Here is a 19,433-nt window from a genome sequence, read left to right as displayed (position 1 = left end):
ACGAAGAAGGCAGGAGACAAACAATACCCCCACGAATAAAAAATGCTTGCAGTTCTTGTTTTCCATGAGATGAGTATGGTAAACTGATTTCACTTTTCGAACAACCTGACATCAAATCAGCAAAATGTACAAAATAGCATGTCTTGTTATATTGAATTGCTTTGCGCAGCATGTGGACTTCTTTCGGTTGTCAAATTATTGTCTGTGTTCAAGTTTTGTAATGTATCCTTTGTAATGTTGTGTTGTGGAACATCAGATGTTGATTTTGTTTCCTGGGGGGTAGGCTGAGTAGTCCCCTGCACTGAAGAGGCACTGCTTGGATGTCTTGGTTGTCTTGCACCAAATATGGTACTGCCTACTCGTACATTTGTACTGCCCATTAAAATCTAACAAAAAAAGAAAATGCCTTGTTAAGCATATGCTTTTTTGGAACTACTTAGCAAGTGAAAGGGGAGGGGAAAGATGCAGCACAACTAACCAAACACAAGAAATGTAAATAATGGTATGAACCAGTTAAAACTCTGAGCAAAATCATGCAACTGGTGCTAAGTGTGGGAAATCGCAGTTGTGTTTATTTGTTATTAGTTGAAAAGCAGAAGGTTTGAGCATAGAAAAAGCAAGACCAAAGAAATTTTATACATTTTTTTACTTTCAACAGTCAATTGAAAACCATTCTATTATAAGGATATGAAGAAATCTCTCTTGATAGCAAGTGTTTTTCCCATCACTTCAAAGTCTGTTCTCTATTACAAGTACAGGTAAAGAGTGTTTAAAGGTACAAGTTGCATGATTCAAGCTTATAAATCACTTTAAGGTTGCTCCTGTTGTCCACTGATGCATTGCAATACCACTCTCAATCCTTAGATAGAGTTAAAAACCTATATCTTGCAAGTTGACTGGGCAGATCTTTAAAATAATAATTAAGCACCTACCGCTTTGTCAAAATCATTTGACATTCCCATGCTCAATTCCACATCTTCCAGACTAAGGCCTAGTTTTTCACAGACCTTTTTCCGGCACTCAACTAAACACTGAAAACAAAGTGTAACACTAAATTGAGACAAGTTTATTCTGGTCAAATCTTTATTTAATATGTATGTTACTGGTTGGAAACTAACAAAACAGCCTCCCACTACATGTACTTCATTTTGACCATTTGTTGATTTTAGCTAAGGTTTTTTGGTATGGTGCATTTTGGTCACATTTGTGGCTGCACTGGGTCGGTCTTTTTGGTTTTGTGTCTTCTGGGCCCTGCTTCTGTATCTCCCTCCTCCCTCTTCTTGTGTCTATCCGGATCTGGGTCTTTCCTCTGTTTACGCTACGTTCCTTTGTTGTTCATACCTAAAATTCCGGTTATAACCCCCCCCCCCCCCTGCTTATAAGCCCCTCCGGTTATAGGCCCATCTATCTGGAAACAAAGAAATACATCCGATTATAAGCCCCCTGGATATAAGCTCCCCTCTGCCGGATGACAGTACTGAACAGGAATAAATGTTGCTTTGTTATACGTTTTTAACATAAAAACGCATTTCGATCAACACTCCCGCGGCCCGTTCAAAACGTTTTTTTTTTATTCCGCTTATAAGCCCTTCCGGACATAAGCTACTCCACTTATGAGCCCACACAAAACCCCTTACGAAGTTGCATAAGCCCAGGTCTTCTAACCGGAATTTCGCGGTATCTCTGGACACTGGATCAGGTGGTCCCATTTGTGCAGGCTGAAGGAACACTTTCATTTGATAGTTCCTTTTTCCACCCTGATTAGTGTAAAATTAATGAGCTCTGCAAGGGCAACCTGACAAAAATGCAGGGGGGGGGGGGGTACCTATGGTGGACTAGCATCCCACCCAGGCAGAGTAGTACTGCTTTTTGCTTCATGCTGAAAAATCAAAATTGTGGCTTAATTATTTAACAATTTTAAAGAAAACCTTTGTGCTTACGACAAAATCGGGATTAGCTCCTTGACTCCAGTCGTAATTCATTTCGCCGATGGTCATTAGTCCAGAAAACTTTAAGTGAGGACAGTGCTGGATAACGTGTTCCACAAGCTCTACACAGTGATCACTTGAACATCCACTCTTGCCTTACATAAACAAAACTATCATTAATATGTGAAAATAAACATTAACTAGCAATCAAATGAGCTTGTATGTACCTTCAGGATATCAAAAGTTTTTAACACTTAAAGGAGAAGTTCACTCCACAATGGCCATTTATTTTCTTTACGCCAATAAAAAGTTTATACAAAGATATGTTATAACCCTACGAAATCTTTCCGAAAACTCACAACTGAACCCCCATCTTGGGCTGGTATGTGTGTGCGTCAGGCTCGCCTGGTTTGGCGTGGTGTCTCCTTTTGTTGCTCTGTTGGCATGGGCACAACAGGCATCCATCCACTCGGAGGTTCGAGTACATTATTCCCTATATTTTCCGCCAAACTTCAGGCTGAGCTCTTTGATGTCACGCACACATTACCAGCTCCAAGATGGCGGCATTCAGTAGTCGAGTTTTCAGAAAGATTTCGTAGGGTTACAGCGAACGTTGGAGGCTTATTTTGGTGAATAACTTCTTGTGTCTTTTGGCGTGTGGCCTTCTGGGTGCTCTCCTGTTCGGTCGCTGTTCCCCGCTGCGGTGTCCTTTTGGCGTCGTGCTTTTCACGCTGACGGGGGGCTGGGCCCCCCTCCCGCGCCCTCTCTGCCCTCCCCCTCTCTCTTCGTGTGGTTTTGGTTACCTACAGCAGTTGACTGTAATGACCGTCACCCATGTAACTTGTCTCTTTAAAAACAAGAAACTTCACGTGCAGTTTATAATTGGGCGGTTAGTGTTTGACCACTTCTTTTCAGTTCTTTTTTAAAGTAGGCTAGAAAGGCATGGTACAGCACCCCAAAAAGATCTTTAGAAAACCAGTCATTTGAGAAACACACAAGTCGTGTTTGCATGAGTCACTGAGTGTGCGTGAGCTGAATTTCCTTCATCGCATCATCTCTTGCCTTAAACCACATGCCTGGCCAGATAAATTCCTGCTTATGCATGCAAATATTTATTTTGTTCCAAATGTTGAATAAAATAAACCCAAACCAATTGAATGACATTAAAAGGGAGTCCATTTTAGGCCAAAATAAAAAGTAGACTGAGGCCATCCCGTTGTATTTCTCCATTTAGTGTCGTCCGACGACTCAAGTCCGAGTTTTGCACCAGTCAAGAAGTTTGCGTGAGTTGGAGTATTGAACCGAAATTTCCCTGATTACGTTGTCTCTTTTTTGATCCAGGAGCATAAACAAATTCCTGTCTGGGCTTGCAAATATTTATTTTTTTCCGAATCTTACATAAAATACACTCAAACCACTTGAATGGCATAAATTTTGGTTAAAATAAAAGAAGTTTAAAAATCAAGTTCTTGAAGTTTAACTGTTATTTTGCTAGAAAAACACAGTTTTCAGACATAAATAGAGAACACATGACTGCATGACTCAGCCATTAGTTTCCCCTTTTAGTGATGACGTGTGTCCCGTGACCTGACAAATTTTGCTGGGTTTGCAATTTTCCTTTCGATTCCAATAATTAACTCAAAACACTTGCATAACAAACAAAAAATAATTCTTTTTTCATTAATTTTATACATGTAAATAGTTCGGACATGTCAAATTGCAACGTGAATATTCACTGCTCGGTTCGAGCCATACCCTTCAATAACATTTAAAAAATAAATGTTTCCCCCCCCAAAAAAAACACAGAGAATTCGTAAATATTTTTAAAATAGAAGTATGATTATTTATAATTACAGGCAAGCAATCGCCAATAAACATCAAAACTTGCGTGACCAAGGAGTCACCTGGGCCTGTGGGTAATGGTTTCAACTTTTAATTAGCTTGGACATGTCAAAACACTTTTCGGCTTTGCAAATGTATATGTAAACATTCAGTGCCCGCTGAATCAAACGCTCGAACGACACAAACATACACTTCACACTGAACAGAGTGTTCCTAATACTAGCGATCGCTAACCCAAACATCAAAATTTGCGTGACCATGACCAAGGAGTCGGCTGGGCCGTGTGCGTCTGGAACAATTTACCGACCAAAAAAAAATTCCGGGTAGATTATAAATCGGGTCCAGGCCCAGCCTAATTTTTTTAAAGGGAGCACGCTTGACTGTGGCAATTACAGGCCTATTTCTCTTCTCAGTGTTCCTGGCAAACTATTGGAGAATGTTATCAGTCAGCAACTTGACAACTTTCTGTATGACAACAATCTAATAACTTTGAATCAGTAGGGCTTTAGAAAGGGAGGTTCACCAGAACTCCTACTGCTCTCAATGGCAGAACAATGGCGTTTAGCCCTGGATGAAAGTAAAGTTATCGGCGTCATCTTCGTCGATTTTCAAAAAGCATTTGATTGCGTAAATCATGCAGTTCTAGCAGGAAAACTTCCCTCTACAGGCATAGGGGGCCCTTTTAAGAATTTATTTTAAAATATTTTTATAATTATAAAAAATTTTTTTTTTTAAATGGTTTAAAATAAAAAAAAAAGGAAAAAGATACTGGTGTGCCCCAAGGAACGTTACTTGGACCTAGACTTTAAAATATCTACTCAAATGATTTACCCAGAAATACAGAAAATGCTTCTGTTGAAATGTTTGCAGACGACACCACAGCCTTCTGCATTGGAAACACTGTTGATGAAGTATTAATAAGCATTCATAAGTCGATCACTGACTTAAACGAATGGGCCAAGAATAACTTCATGACTATTCATCCCGCAAAAACTGACTTAATGTTGTTATCCAAAACAACTTTTATTGGACCCTTACAAAAAATTTGTTTAGACCGTATAACAACGATCTGTCCTTTGTCTCCAAAACTACATGTCTAGGAGTTCAATTAGACAACAAGTTACGTTGGTCACCTCACGTAAAATCTCTGAGCAAGCGTTTCTCGGCAAGAGTAAAAAAACTTAAGCGTTTAAAAGGTCTCAACAAATGCATCTTGGAATCAATTTATTTCAAAGGTATAATTCCAAGTGTTACTTATTCAATTGCACTGTGGGGATCTTCAAAGTCACTTCAGTCCCTTGAACAAATCCACATTAGAGCAGCGAGATTTATCTTCAACATAAAGGAAACCATTCTCGACACAGAAGTACTAAAAATGGCAAATTGGAAATCGTTAGATCACCTTTACAAGAAAAGAATGGCAAATATTACCTATCAAGCGTTTTACAAGAAAGCTCCAGCTGGCATTAACTCTCTATTTACAAGACACTTTTTATTAAGAAATCATAGAGACAACCTGAAACTCTTAATTAAACGTCCTAATACTGACTTTCTCCGTAATTCATTCTCACACTGTGCGTCAATTCTTTGGAATAATCTGCCCCTGCACTTAAAAAACAAACCCAATATAGGTTCTTTTAAATCTGCTCTTAAAGAAAACTCTAATATTTTAGACAAAATTACTTTTAATGGACAATCTGGATCAAATAAAGACACTGCCAACTATGTTTATTACAGTGCGAAACTCTAACAGTTTACAGTACATCGCAGCGAATGAAAATGGATGGCACCTTTTCGAGCGAAATGACGTGGAAATAATTTATAATAAATTTTTAAAACCCAGCAACGTCAAAGATGCGGACCTCTCGGAAACTCTTATTTCTTTTTTGGTTAGGGTTATTTCTCACGCTATTGTAAATTTTAATATATATATTTTTTTATTTTGTTAGGTTTTAGATTTAGATTTATTATTGATTGTTATTTAGAATTTAATGTAGGTCCACATCAGCTTTTAGCTGCCTCTAATTTTAGACCTACTTATTATTATTATATTAAATAAATGAAGTATGTATGTATGTATTAATAATAAACAAATTAAGAATAAAAACAAACTAAGATCCCACTTTGGAGAGAAAACTTACTTTCTTCCTTGCTTGTGTTAACTTGAACCATCACATTAAGGGGTTGGGGTTTGTTCTGTTTACTCCAAGAGGAGTTAAGTGTGCTGGCAAGCTTTGCACTATCCACTGTCTCTATCATGAAAAGGTTTGGCACACCTGTGATGAAGGTAAATCAAAATAAATTTGGTTGCAATCATTACTTTTAATTGACAAGACTCACAGAAATTAACAATGATTTTTCCTCAGTTCATACCAACAAATGATACTACCGTATTTACTCGAATAAGCCCTGCCCCCTCCAATAAGTGCTGCCCTCAAAAATGCCACTTTCAGGACAAAAAAGTTAATAAGCGCCGTCCCGAATAAGCACTGCGATGCTGATGCAGCACTTATTCAAGACATTCCGTTTAAACTGCACTACAAATCAACTCAAAAACAAATTTCTTTCCATCAAAAGCGAATTTTTGTTTTGCAGTTCTTTCTAACAATACATTGTTCTGTAAATGTTTTGAAGGCTGTGAACTTTGCCAGGATTCTTTGTGGCGTCCAAATTTTAAATAAGCACGGCCCTCAAATAAGCACCACCCTCGAATAAGCGTCGCACTTAAGGCATGAATACGGTATTCAGTTCTTACCTACAATATTGTTGCATTTGTTAGTCTGTAAATGGCCAATGAAATGCCATCTTATGTCCTTAAGTTCCTGAACCTGAAATGAGTAAATATAAAAAACTTTTAACAAAATAAATCATTGTAATCGTACATCTCAGTGTATTATAATATTAATCATTTTACTGACAAACCAGTGAAGTGTTCCTCCTAAATTATTTACAAAATTAATTAGTCTAAATACAATGGAACTAAGATCTTCTTCTCTGTGTCAAAATATGGTATGAAGCTCAAATAAGTACAGTGGAACCCCGATATACGTCTTCGATTCGTTTCCCGATTCGTGATGTGTCCCGGCATGTGTTGGGAGGCCCCGATCGATTCCTCGATCGATATCGCCCCCTGCACATGTTTTCGGTCACTGTAGTTCACCATGACTTGATCTAAAACTTGTTATGGCTGGCAGCACAGAGATTAAGTGTGCACACAAAAAATATGATCATAATCTTGTGTTCATGTGACATACTTTCCAGACTGAAGAAATGATTTGCACCATACCTTAGGATTATTTGACTTCTCAATCAGTTCTTGCACCTGGAAATTATTCAAATGATTAGAATTCAGGGAGTAATCGGTTGAGTGATTTCAATAATAATGATAACAACAAAAGCAAATAACAATAACAACAACAAAAACAATAAAAATATTAGACAATTACAAAACACTTGAGTTTAAACACGGCATAACAAGCCTGTGAATGCTAGCATCATTTCTTTTATCGATATTTGAAGTTAGCAATCGATAGGCAGAAAATATTAAGGGACCAGTCATTATTTATGTAGAGGGGGGGACGGAAAAAAGAAGGGGGGGTCAAGGCTATTTCAGAGTGGCAAGAGGGGGGGCTAAAATTTTTTATAAAGAAGTTTAGGGGGGGATCAGCAGTTTGAGGTGGGTAAAACAGTTAAATAGAAGAGTGCAAACACTATAAGTGAAACAGTGACGCTAAATTGTACAATTTTATGCTATTTCTATTGTTTTCTTTTGTTTAAACTCCACTAATTATGTACAACTTTTATAGTGATTTGTATTTTACAGAAATACTGTTTGCACTCTAAACTCCATTGTTATCTCAAATTTTAGTTAAATATTAAAAGAATCCAGACCTATCTGCTTTAATATCTGGTTTGACTGAAATTATTTCTTTTTACAAAATGATTATCACTACAATAGCCCAAGAAGTAATAAAACATGATATAACAACAAGAAAGTAGTTCTTTTACACTTAAGGAAAATCATTGGAAAAGATTATATTTTGCATGGTTATTACATTTGTGTTCACCATGAGAGCATAATTTGTAAAAACTATAACTTTTCCAAAGTTGAGGAGTTAATAATTGAGGTATGTTTACTATACACATAACTCGTCCAAAATTTGCCCTACTGCTGGAAGAGTATCCATAGCAAAGAAGCCTTGGCTGACTAAGTGTTGATCCAGCCTTTGTGCATCAGAACAAGTGTGCAATTAAGATTGTATGTAACATGCATTTAATAATTACTTAAGGCATATAAAGAAGATATGAGGTGAGGGGGGGGGGGGTCATAATGTAAATATTGAATAAAGAAGGGGGGGGGTCACTTGCTACTTACATGGCCTGGAGGGGGGCCTTACAGAAATTTTGACATTTCCAATATATTTTTCCCTCCCCCCCCTCTTCATAAATAATGACCGGTCCCTAATCTCAATATTCATTGTATATTTGATCGGCTGTCGATGGTGTAATGTTATGTAAGCTTACAATACAAGTTATATAACAGCTCACTTACATAGTTTTCTCCAAAATGTCGTTGTCCATGCTCATAGGCTTCAATAATGCAGTCTGCTGGCTTTAACTTGCTCACGGCAACAAGACGGGGGGCTGTTCTAGGGAGCTCCTGAAATAAAAGTGAACAGTGACAATTTTTAAGCCAATTGTCTCAATTACCAATCAAGGGTTTCCGAAAATGATTTAGACTAAACACATTAATTCTACACTCACACTTGACCGCTTAGCCGTTGCATCTTTTACTCGGGTAATGACACTCCGAAGAGCAAGACCTAATCCTTCCATGGACAAATTTCTGACTCGCTTCATACAAAAACAGAGAAGAGAGCGGACATAACCGCCCCTATGGCAGCAGGGGTGAAAAACAACTACGCATGTCCGCCGCGCGCGCAAGGAAACTGGGGATGACAACTCAAAACCATGGCAACAGCATACGTAAAATGGCGGATTTTTCAAAAAATTGAAACACCCGGGATTATTTCGCCCTGAATAAGAGTTTGACAACGAGTTTAAGTTCCCTAAGCTTAGAGCGAGTCCGCCTTGAACTTATTGACAACCTATCTGCTGAACACCAGGGTGTTTTTTCTGAACACCTAACAAAAACTCTCCACGAAGTCGGAGTCCGCGAAAATGCATTTCGCGCGGGCCGCGCGAGCTGCTATGCTAATTACCCTAATTAGCGTGACATTTAAAACTTCCGGTGGACATACCTGTTGGTTCTCGAAAAAGACCAGAGCTGGAGAGGAGTGCAGAGGAAAAATTAGACGTTTTAACAACGATATTGCTCGTTATGTTGGAACATCGACAGATGCTTGGGCCTGCACAAGACACTGGACGCGCATCAATCGGGAAGCGAACAGTTTTTGTGCATGTCCTCTTAGTCAACACTCTAAAGACCTTTTCTCTCAACGAATCCCTCTAAGACTTCTTGGGATGTTTGACCGAATTGGATTAGCCATTCCTGGATACCGACGTGGAACTCGATGGTGTATTAAGTGCTACAAGACCGCAGACAGTATATTCCAAAATGAAGTAGATTTCAAACCTCCCAATCAGGTAATTGTTTATTTACGCGCCTTAAAATACATACAAAAAAACCCACTGAAATGCTTCTGTACTTCTGAACGCTCACTTAGATTTATCGTTTACTTAGTTTGTAACAATGCATTATTTAAACAATTTCAGAGAGCAAGTTCTCCATTAGAGTTGCAACCAACTGGAGCCTTGGCGTCCATAATTGCTGAACAGGTAACAAAACAAGCACATTTTTTTCTGTTTGTTAAAATGAATAACCTTTTTTCTGCTCCCTTCTAGCAAACTACAGAACAGCTAGCAAAACAGCTAAGTGAGACAAACCAAAAAGCTAAATTACTGGAGATGGAGCTAACAAAAGCAAAGGAGCAAATAAGTTCTTTATCAGGTAATTTAATAACTGGAGCAAAACTCAGGGCTTCCTCTAACACTTTTATTATCATTTTGAAATAATTTCTTTTAAGAAACATTAGTATCAGTGTGAAGTGAGTAACAGGGGTCCTCAAGTAGACCTTAACTATCAGATAAAAGATAAAAACAACTACAGAAAATATGTAATGAATATAAATTATTACATTAGAATGTTATTAGGGTAAGTCCTATTCTGTTTTATTGTATATGAACAATTTGATACACACTGTAGATTAGATTAGACAAACACAGCCCTGGTATCACAGACTTTTATAATATAACCATGTCTGGCTCAATGGATAATTTGTTAAATAAAAGTGAGATAGATGTGAATTAGACAATGCTTCCTGTCTGGAAACTAATAGAACACTTTTACCTGTAGAGTCAACAATAGAAAAACTGGTACCAAGCTTCCAAGCTGCCCTTTACAGACAACAACAGGCACACCCAGACAAGAAGTTATATAGTTCAGAGGAAATGGAGAAATTTAGTGACCTACACAGCCCAGGACTGTATCAGCAGATATTAAATTCCATAAGTAATAAAAAAACATCCACAAAAAGGAGGAATCTACAACAGCAACGAGCAGTGTCATTAATGCACCTAATTGCTTACTTCAGGTAAAATACTGTTGAGTATCATGCTGCTGCATATTAAATTTAAGGCTAAATCATTGTTCGAAGTTCATGATAATTATACAAAAATGTGTTGTTATTTATAACAGATCTCAAAAAACATCCTCTCTCCAAAAGGACAGTGGCCTCCATGCAGCAAGCTGTGGTTTGTCACTGCGTGGGTTGTCCGCTGGCCAGACACTTGGCTACAGTACAACACCAAGAAATGTACAGCTTATAAAAGCAAATCTCAACAAGGCACATGCAAATTATATTGCTGAGCAGCTGCAGAGAGCAAATGAGGTAAGAATAGTATATTAAAAAATACACCAAAATGAATCCTTTCAAAGTCTTTGTACAACAAAAATCATAGGATGTCTTTGTGCTATCAAAGTGATATAGTCCTCCTCAAAGGAATAACACACAATTGATTTCAGAGAATTAATTCATGATGGTTTACATGTAGCTTCTTTCTTGCAGTTGTCGTGTTTTATTGTCTTGATGGTTGACGACTTCCACAATATCCACACTCGTCACACGCCAGCAACCCTCGAAGCAACCAGTGTAGTACATATGGCATCCTGTTTGCTTGATGTCCACCCTTCAATTTATGCAGTTCCACGAACAAATTCAGTTTCTTTGCACAGAGAAGTTCTCCTTGACAAAGATGGAAGACAAACAACCTGTCTTGGTGGAATTGACAAAGATGCCATAAATGAAGCTTTACAGAATGCTTTAGTTTACATGCAGCATCAGTTTCTGGATCAACTGCCGCCTCACATGAAGAATTTGGATCCAGGAAAACTACAAACAGCACTACAGGAACTGAGGTACCATGTACAGTAGCTAAAAAGCACTGCAAAGTAAAAAACACAAGCTTAGTCTTAAAACTAAGTCTAAATGAAATGAAGTATTAAACAATTATTGTGGTTTACAAAACTACTGATTTCTGAGCAGACAAGACTCTATTAAAGAGAAGAAAGGCTGCTTAGATTGAGGTGAGAGAGAAAAGAAAGATTAAAGGTTTCAAATCAATTTGAAAAGAAACTTACTTTGAACATTTATATAGACCCTCTTACATGTAGGTGTCTCACTCTTGTAATAACTTATGTTCTTTACTTATTTCTTAGAGTTTACTCAGATCCTCTACAAGATGACCTTGAGACCCTGGAGACTTGTATGTTAATAGATGAATTTGAACAGGACCTTAAAAGCATGGACAATTACAAAGCAGCACTTAACCACATCCTGAACAAGTACCCTGGACTAGAAGTTTACAGCAAAAAGTTTGTAGTGCCCCTTCCTGCAGATTGGCCTGGATGGTATTATCCAAAGAAACTAATTGCAAGTGGTTGGAACCCCAACATTAACATTGTCCCTGAGCAAGGCCCATTCCACGTTTGTTTAAATGCCTTTGAAGATCTGGTTTTACATTTCAAATTTTTTTTTAACAAATTGTATTCAAGTGTTTTTGGAGGAGTTTTGGCTAACAAACCAAAGCCATTCAGGACATCATTATGTGTTACTGCTGCATTGCTTGGGTGGCAACTAATAAGACCCAAAGTTGTTGGAAAATTTGGCATGTGCAAGAAACCAGAGTATGTCACAATCTTACATTTACTGGACCATGTTGTTCCCCTGGTATTTTACCAGTACAACATTTTTAGAAGTGGAGACATGGAATTGTATGAGAAAGTCATGGCTGAATTTGCTATTTTATTTATTTGCTGGAGAAGAAGGCATTATGACAAATCCACTTTGTCATTTTTAAGTGATTGTGCTTACCAGCGTCAGCACCTCCCAGAATACTGGCGAAAGAAAACTGGCTTCCTCAAACTGATCACTGAAAAAAAGGTAGAAGTTTGGCACTCAATTTTAAGAAGGAACACTGAGAAACACAACACAGCAACAGAAATTGAACAAACGGCCAAAGCAATTTCGTCATCAGGTTTCCTGAGTGACTTTATTCAGAATTTTGTCCCTCAGTTTTTTCCAGGACAGAGTGAGCCAAACTTGTGGCTGGTTGCTGGCAAGACTGCAGAATTTCTTCTGGATCTTTTTCATGACATTTCCCAAAAATGCCACAATTCACAACAGGTAACATTCCTTAAAGATGCTATGATAAATTGCCCCCATCATAAGGGATTACTCAACTTAATTTCCTAAAAAGCACTTTTTTGAGTGGAAAACCTCTTTAAATGTCAAGAGCTGGATTTTTTTTACTCAGACCATGCTTATCAGGGCGCGACAAAAGTGCTGTCCGATAGCCCGGGGCTAGTAGAATTATCCGTCGGGCTAGCGTATTCTGATCACGGGTTGCCCGACGGGCAAGCAAAACACGGGCAAGAAACATTGTTTTTTTTTTTTGACAACCTCCAGAAATAAATGTGCATCAGACAAATTAGACTAGAGGGAAAATTTTGGGGCTCAAAAATGTGACTTACTGCATCCTTGGAGACAAAACTCCTGGTTTTATAGTCGCCAACTTGAACGTGGCGACTATATTTCTCTCTGTTAAGATGAGTAACGACCATTTTCTGAGGAATTGTGTCTTTCCAGAAAATTATATTGGAAGATCTTTGCTTCTATAGCATTCACAATAAGAAAAGAAGTCATAGTTCTCCAATCCATGGTATTGCTTTGCCGTAAAGTACTCCATCACTTTGTAAAACTTGCAAATGGCTGACCGTTTTTGAAAACGCCCCGAAATGCATTGCAGGCATTGGGTACGTCATGTATGCATATGAATTATGTCCCTTGAAATGTATCCTTCAGGATCCTTCATATTTGCAATCCTCTACATTAAGCTTCAAAGTTAGTTGCCACAAAATCGTTGTGTTTGTTTTAATTCTTGTGGAAGATTATTTTCTTTTTCTTTTTGAATATTTATGTATTTATTGTCTCCAAAGGAAGAACAATTTTAAATTTGCATATAATTAATTATGCAAATTACCTTCGGGCTAGGTTCTCAGAGCTTTGGGCTAGTAAGATAAAATAACAGCTTGCCCAAAGGGCAAGCTCCCTTTTTATTTTTGTCTCACCCTGGCTTATAAACAAACCAGACCTTGTTAGAAACAAAAAAAACTTTTCTCTGTATCTTCATTGTAACTATATTCTGAAAAAGCCTAATCACTTTAAACAATGTTCCTTTGAAATATGAAAATTTAATTGAGAACTACTTTTTCAAAGAGAGGGGCCTGGGGGGACAACCTTCTATGTACCCCTCTTTTCACAAAAAGAGGCATCAAAGCAAACTACAGTTTGTACAGTTAAGATTAATCAGTGTTCTTACTTCCTCTTGACTTCAGACTGAGCGCACATTCACAGCAGGGGGACGTCCCAAAGGAAGACCAACTTACTTCCTACCAACGTTTGATACCACGGTCGATACTACATGCTTCCCGTTAAGCTACAATCTTGATGATGTTGAACCTGGCCTAGAGCCAGACCCGTCCACTTTCTGCGACTACCCAACATGTTCCAATTCAGATGTCACCAGCATTAAAAGACTAGCCTGCTTTCACTGTTTTCACGAGGCATGTTTGCCTAATGGATCCTGTCCAATCTGTTTAATTCCTTTGAAAAAAAAAGCACAGAAGTTAGCAGACACCTTTAACACTGGCCTCCTTAAAAAACCAAATGAAGAAAATGATTCAGAAGACCTATGTTCTGAGAATGATGACGAGGACACAAACACAAACATCACAGCAATGACTCCATCAGAGGCAGAAACTTATTACACCTCCAATGAATGGTCAGAGAAAGTTGACAGCGTTGTGAATAGTTACACAGCAATTCCTCTGCCATCCAAGGTTAATCATTCTGCCACCAATGCTTCAAGAGAAAACACAACTGGCTGTGCCACTGAAAGCAGCAGGAGGGTACACACACTTCAACCAATCATAATACCACCAACAAATGATGGAAATGTTACAATCTGGTCTTTCCCAGCAAACATTTCCCAGTCAACAATTCTCGGAAGAATGGGCAGTAATGCATGTACCTTTATTGCACTTTTATTCAGCAAATTGTTTTTTTCAGATAATGTGGATGTCCCTAACAGAAATTTACCACTGACCCAAACATGGGTGTACCAAGTGATCGTCCAAGGAATAATACTTGGCAATAATGTTTATGACTCTATTTCAAGAAATGTCCCTACAACATATGGGGTGTCAGCCGCTTCAGTTCTTCTAAAGAACATCATCGGCTCCGTTGTCCTTGGGCCAGAGCTTCCAGTTAGCATAACTCAAGAGGCCAATCCAGCCGCAAGTTTACCATTTTACTGGAGAAGTGCTTTGAATAAAGGGAAAACTATCTCGCTGTTTATTTTAGGAGGCAATACAGTGGTATTTATACCTACTCCAAGCGGAATTTTACTCCTTGATAGTCATCTCCACGGGAACGTTGGCGCTGTTATCGCTTTTGCTGAATGGCAAAATTCCTTCGAACTTCTCTCTTGGTTCAAGAGGATTAATAATTTTCCGTTCACTCTTGGTACCGTTACAAATGTCACATTCCTATAGGAAAATGTACAATGAAGAGAGAATGAGATTGAATGATATTTTAAACGTGGCGCACAGTTGACTTGGCGTGCAAACCATGTGATCGAGTTTTGTCTTGTACGGAAGCTTGCTATACATTGCTTTACTTTTGTTATTTAAGAGAGATATTTGCTTTTTTCGAGTTCTAAATTGTACTATTTAAATCAATGAAGCAATTTTAAAAGGTATTGTTAAAAACTACAACACAAACAAAGCAAACCAAGTTGTCTTGCCTTACCTGTTAGTTTAAACTCGTCATCCCTTCGGCTCGCAGAAATGTTTGGCGGTTGAGTACAAACGTTCAATCCATTTTGTTTGGTTCTGAGTCTTTAAAAAACTTATTCCAACAAAAATCTATTTACTGCCCAGATGATATACCTTAGCAGTAGCACTTACCATCTTTGAACGCGTTTCATTTCAGTATTTTTCAAAGGAGAAAACTGAAATCAACGAACTAACACAATCGCGCGTACATCGTGCAACCAGTCGAATAACTCGATCAAATTTTCGATCAGTGCGCGCCTTGACCCGCGCATGCGTAGTTGTTTTTCACCCCTGCTCCCTATGGCCGCCATTGATCAACTGGCGTGACAGCGATCAGTAACGGTCAGCGGTAATTGTTACTAAGGCGTCTTAGCAACCGGGGAATTGATACTCACTCAAAACAAACTACTTGACAATTTTGTAGGTCAAACCGTGCAAAATCTACCGCCTGCAGATTTCTGAGATGTAACGATTACGAACAAGTATAAAGCGAAGTCTTTTGTGTACAGGCAGTATGGCAAAAGGGCGAACATTTGTTCCATCGAAAGAGAAAGAAGGAAATTGGGTAAGTACTTCAGTGCCGGTGAAGATTTAAATGAACGTCGCGAAATTGGCATTCAAGTGAATCCAACTGAAGAGGTCATTAATGGTTAAACAAGTGAAGACGAAATAGATGACTTGATAAATTTAGCAGCCAAGTACAGATCAGTTTTAATACGAATAGAGTCATGAGAAGAAAGAAATTTGGTTTGCTACAAGACATTGCCGAGAATCTTTCGACTCATTGATTTCGCCATTTTCAGGCCAGAGAAGCTGTCACCCTGTCACCCCGGGCAGTAAAAGGTTTTTAATTTTTAAACTAACATTTACAGGCATTCAAGTCAATCATTGAAAGGGAGTTTTGTTGTATGTTGACCTGTGTTGGAAGCAAGCTTTATTTTGAGAGCCAACATTTGCCAACGCTCACCAGAAAAGTTGGCGATTTGTATGGAACTTTCTTTTCTAAAGACAGGCTAATTAAGAATACAAAGTCTCATTTTGGCGTCAAATTATTAAAACAAAAGGCAATGAAAAGTTTTTGTTTTTATGGAAATCTATGGCTAACACAATTTTCACAATAGCAGCTGAACAAATTTACCATGAAAACCTAAAAGCTAGGATCGTGCTACCTAACCAAGCGCAGACAACGGTACTTTTATTATACGAGGGTACAGTCTGAGAATGCGGGGATGGGAAAAAAACTCATAATGATGAAAACAGTTTAAATGATCCAGATGGTCTTGAAGAATATTTTCAAATAGGTTAAAAATGCTATTAAAAGTTATATTCAATATAAAAACTGCATTAAAAAACACGTGTGTTCTTTTTTTTTTTTACCAAAATTTTTATCTTTTTTTTTTCGACGAACACGTCTTTTTCTTTTCAACTTGTTTACTACCGCACGAAAATACACTGACCTATTTTCCTAAGCAAAATAGCTTGAAATATGTATAATGGCTAAAAAACTGCTTACTATGCTATCACTTCATGAGTTGTCCCTTTTTCTCTTTTTTTTCTTTCGGAAAACGACTGACTACAGAGGTATAGGTTGTTTACCATTTCGGTTTGGATGTAAACTGGAAAGTCTATTTTGGTTTGCCCAAATAAAAATTTCTAAAATAAACGACACGTCTTGAAAGGTAGTCCAAAATTCCCAACCGGAATAGCCGAACGGAAGATGTGCTTACCGCCCCCGAATAAGCGCCACATTTCGGACACAAAAGTTAATAAGCGCCGCAGTCGCGATGCACTTATTTAAGGAAATCCTTTTTAACTAAAAACTGCACTACAAAGCAACACTAAAACAAGCCTTGGATATTTCTTTCCATAAAATGCGATGTTTTGCAGATTGTTTTACTGCTATTCCATTAGTTTTTCTGTCCAACATTCTTACATTATACATAGTTCTGTAAATGTTGTGAAGGCCGCCAACTTTGCCAGGACAGCTACCGCCACTTCTCTCTTCGGCAAGAGGCGAATACTGACAATCAAAAGACTATATTTCAATTAATTAATGTAAAAGATTATTCTTTGTGGCGTCAAAACAGACTCGTACCCAGTCGCTTCTCTTGCTTTTTTAGCGGCGCGCAAGGCATTAAGGGAAGGACGAACTTATTTTGCGAAGCGACGTTACATTTTTCTACGTCCTTCCCATCATCCTCTGCGACCGTAGCGAAAACGAAAAAATGAGTAACGACTGGGTACGAGTCTGGCGTCAAAATTCTTAATAAGCTCCGCCCTCAAATAAGCGCCGCACTTGAGGCGGTTTTTGCTTACCATTTGCCCAAACTGTGAACCAACCGGTTTCCCCATGTAAATGGTAAACAACCATAATGTACCTCTCTATACCCCATTCAGTTTCCACAAACACCAATCTAAAATGCTTTGTAATCACAGGAGAAGAAAAAAAAATTTTCTCAATATTTTTTTCAGTTTTCTACACGCGGTTGGCCGAGGACGCTTGATGTCACCAAACCACAAGAGAAGCGAGTGGCACCTCCACCTACCAACTTTAATGACAAACACGAGGTAAAACTCTAACATCAGTCTGTTAAACATGCACGCTGTTATTTTAATACATTCATACTGTATGTTGATTATTTGTTCCCAGGTTCCATTCAGAAGATTCGCTTTTTCCACACACGACAACAGACACGCATTTCAAGATCAGGGAGAGTACTTTGGAAATGTAAGCGATAACTATTTGTGTTTAGGAAAAGCCAACAAAACGAAGCAAGACGTCGTTAATCACTTTATTTAAGACTAATCCCCGCCTCTGCTGTCCGACTTCGTAGAAGAACGCGAATCCTGTACTCCTTCAGTCTAAGGCTAGGCTCACTATCAGTTCCTTACAAAAACGCCCGTCCTGTAAACTAGTAAATGAGGCATCCCCAATAATCACGCTTTCCAGTAGGTCGTTTCTTATGTTTGAGCTTATTAATATCTAGGTAGTCGAAACATAACAGCGCAGTGATTCTGCCAGCGTAAGCACGAAGCAGTGTTTTGGTAAAGTGGTGATTATCAATCTCAGTTTAATTTAGGGATGGGGGGGGGGGGGAACTGGTCTCTTCAACGTCCCGGAAAAAGCCTCCTTGATTTCGTCATCGAAGACCTGGTCGAATCACCAGCATAACTAAGCACTTTTTTATTCTATATTACATCTTTTAATTCTTTTATCCTTCTTTCAGGGACTTGGGCGAAGAACATTTCCCGACCGATGTCAACACTACTCCAGTAATTTGATTACATGGAATGCAAATAACGACGCACGCTCGTGCTATATGGCTTCTTATCAAGGTGTCCCAGGGAAAGATAACAGCCAGCATAGACGGTTCCCGCGGATACACCCCGAAGGAAAACCCGGGTCTGCCCCGTTAGAAACAACAACGACCGAATGGTTTAGGAAACCGGACATTCCGTACAATACACCTCTCCATGTGCTGGCTATAACGCAGGAACCGTTTTTGACTCCTAATAAATGGGCGTACTCGTACAGACCGATATGGCACTAGGAATAATTGATGATGTGTTCCGATCTTTCAGTTTTATTTTTTGCCGCCAAGGTGTGCAATACATGCAGTGAATAACATCGAATGCGCAATGTTGACTTGGAAAGAATCACTAAGAACAGATTTATCGCAATATTTGCGATGTTAATTGTGTTTGAACGCTACAGGATTGATATTTTTGGACAACTTAATCTTGTCAGAATTTGTTGTGACAATGTTGAATGATTCTTTCAATTTATTTAATAGGAACTTTTTATAACTTTGAACTTTTTAACTTGGTGTGGTTTTGACGTCCATGATTCATCATGCGATCATTTCACGTTTTCTTCCGAAAGTCGGTTTTCTCGGTTGAAACATACCTTATCGCCTTCTCCTATACTTTTCTTACATCCTCAAAATAACCCGTTGCCTGTACCTTCTTATGTACATACAAGAGAGTGGTCTTATTTAATTATGAACATTTGAAATAAATTTGATTGAAGTTTTACTCATGTTGACTGCCTAGTAAATTAAAATAAACTCAATAGGTAAGCTTTTTCTCCGCCCTTAATTGATCCATCTAAGGCTCTTGGGGCCAGTGAGATGATCGTGGTAGGACTGGTAAAAAGTTATTTTTGTATAAACTATTGAAGGAATTTTGGGAATTCGGAGCCAAAGGACTTTGTAATAAGCTTAACAGGAATTCTAGGAGAGAGGGAG

The 19,433-nt window shown here is 38.4% G+C and overlaps 4 protein-coding genes across 5 annotated transcripts; 3 read left to right on the top strand and 1 right to left on the bottom strand.

Annotated features, from left to right (window-relative positions):
- Positions 1-61: 61 nt before the first annotated feature.
- LOC144643218 (pyridoxal phosphate homeostasis protein-like) lies at positions 62-15,515 on the bottom strand. Of its 2 annotated transcripts, XM_078502406.1 has the most exons (10): positions 15,492-15,515; positions 8,535-8,671; positions 8,323-8,430; positions 7,057-7,092; positions 6,526-6,598; positions 5,912-6,046; positions 4,602-4,670; positions 1,941-2,083; positions 933-1,031; positions 62-386 (listed from the first exon to the last, which is right to left on the bottom strand). In XM_078502406.1, the coding sequence occupies exons 2-10, from the start codon at positions 8,628-8,630 to the stop codon at positions 147-149; spliced, it is 999 nt and encodes a 332-aa protein (XP_078358532.1). In that variant the 5' UTR covers positions 8,631-8,671; positions 15,492-15,515; the 3' UTR covers positions 62-146. The 2 variants fall into 2 exon arrangements, with proteins under 2 accessions (XP_078358532.1, XP_078358533.1); XM_078502407.1 differs by lacking the exon at positions 4,602-4,670.
- On the top strand, positions 8,678-10,518 carry LOC144643221 (uncharacterized). Its single transcript, XM_078502418.1, has 3 exons — positions 8,678-9,569; positions 9,636-9,741; positions 10,147-10,518. Exons 1-3 carry the CDS (start codon positions 8,952-8,954, stop codon positions 10,386-10,388), a joined length of 966 nt encoding a protein of 321 aa, XP_078358544.1. The 5' UTR covers positions 8,678-8,951; the 3' UTR covers positions 10,389-10,518.
- Positions 10,552-14,904, top strand: LOC144642179 (uncharacterized). Its single transcript, XM_078501163.1, has 4 exons — positions 10,552-10,681; positions 10,859-11,208; positions 11,509-12,475; positions 13,687-14,904. Exons 2-4 carry the CDS (start codon positions 10,880-10,882, stop codon positions 14,902-14,904), a joined length of 2,514 nt encoding a protein of 837 aa, XP_078357289.1. The 5' UTR covers positions 10,552-10,681; positions 10,859-10,879.
- A 55-nt stretch (positions 15,516-15,570) lies between the features above and the next one.
- LOC144643237 (testis-expressed protein 36-like) lies at positions 15,571-19,221 on the top strand. The gene is made up of 4 exons (XM_078502435.1): positions 15,571-15,751; positions 17,659-17,754; positions 17,837-17,914; positions 18,414-19,221. Exons 1-4 carry the CDS (start codon positions 15,701-15,703, stop codon positions 18,735-18,737), a joined length of 549 nt encoding a protein of 182 aa, XP_078358561.1. The 5' UTR covers positions 15,571-15,700; the 3' UTR covers positions 18,738-19,221.
- The last annotated feature ends 212 nt before the right edge of the window (positions 19,222-19,433 follow it).

Source organism: Oculina patagonica, chromosome 2 (genome assembly GCF_052425735.1).
Source record: "Oculina patagonica isolate OP01 chromosome 2, crgOcupat, whole genome shotgun sequence".
NCBI classification, from domain to species: Eukaryota; Metazoa; Cnidaria; class Anthozoa; order Scleractinia; family Oculinidae; genus Oculina; species Oculina patagonica.
The sequence above is the reverse complement of the archived record's forward strand: the minus strand, read 5'-3'. Positions and strand labels throughout refer to the sequence as shown.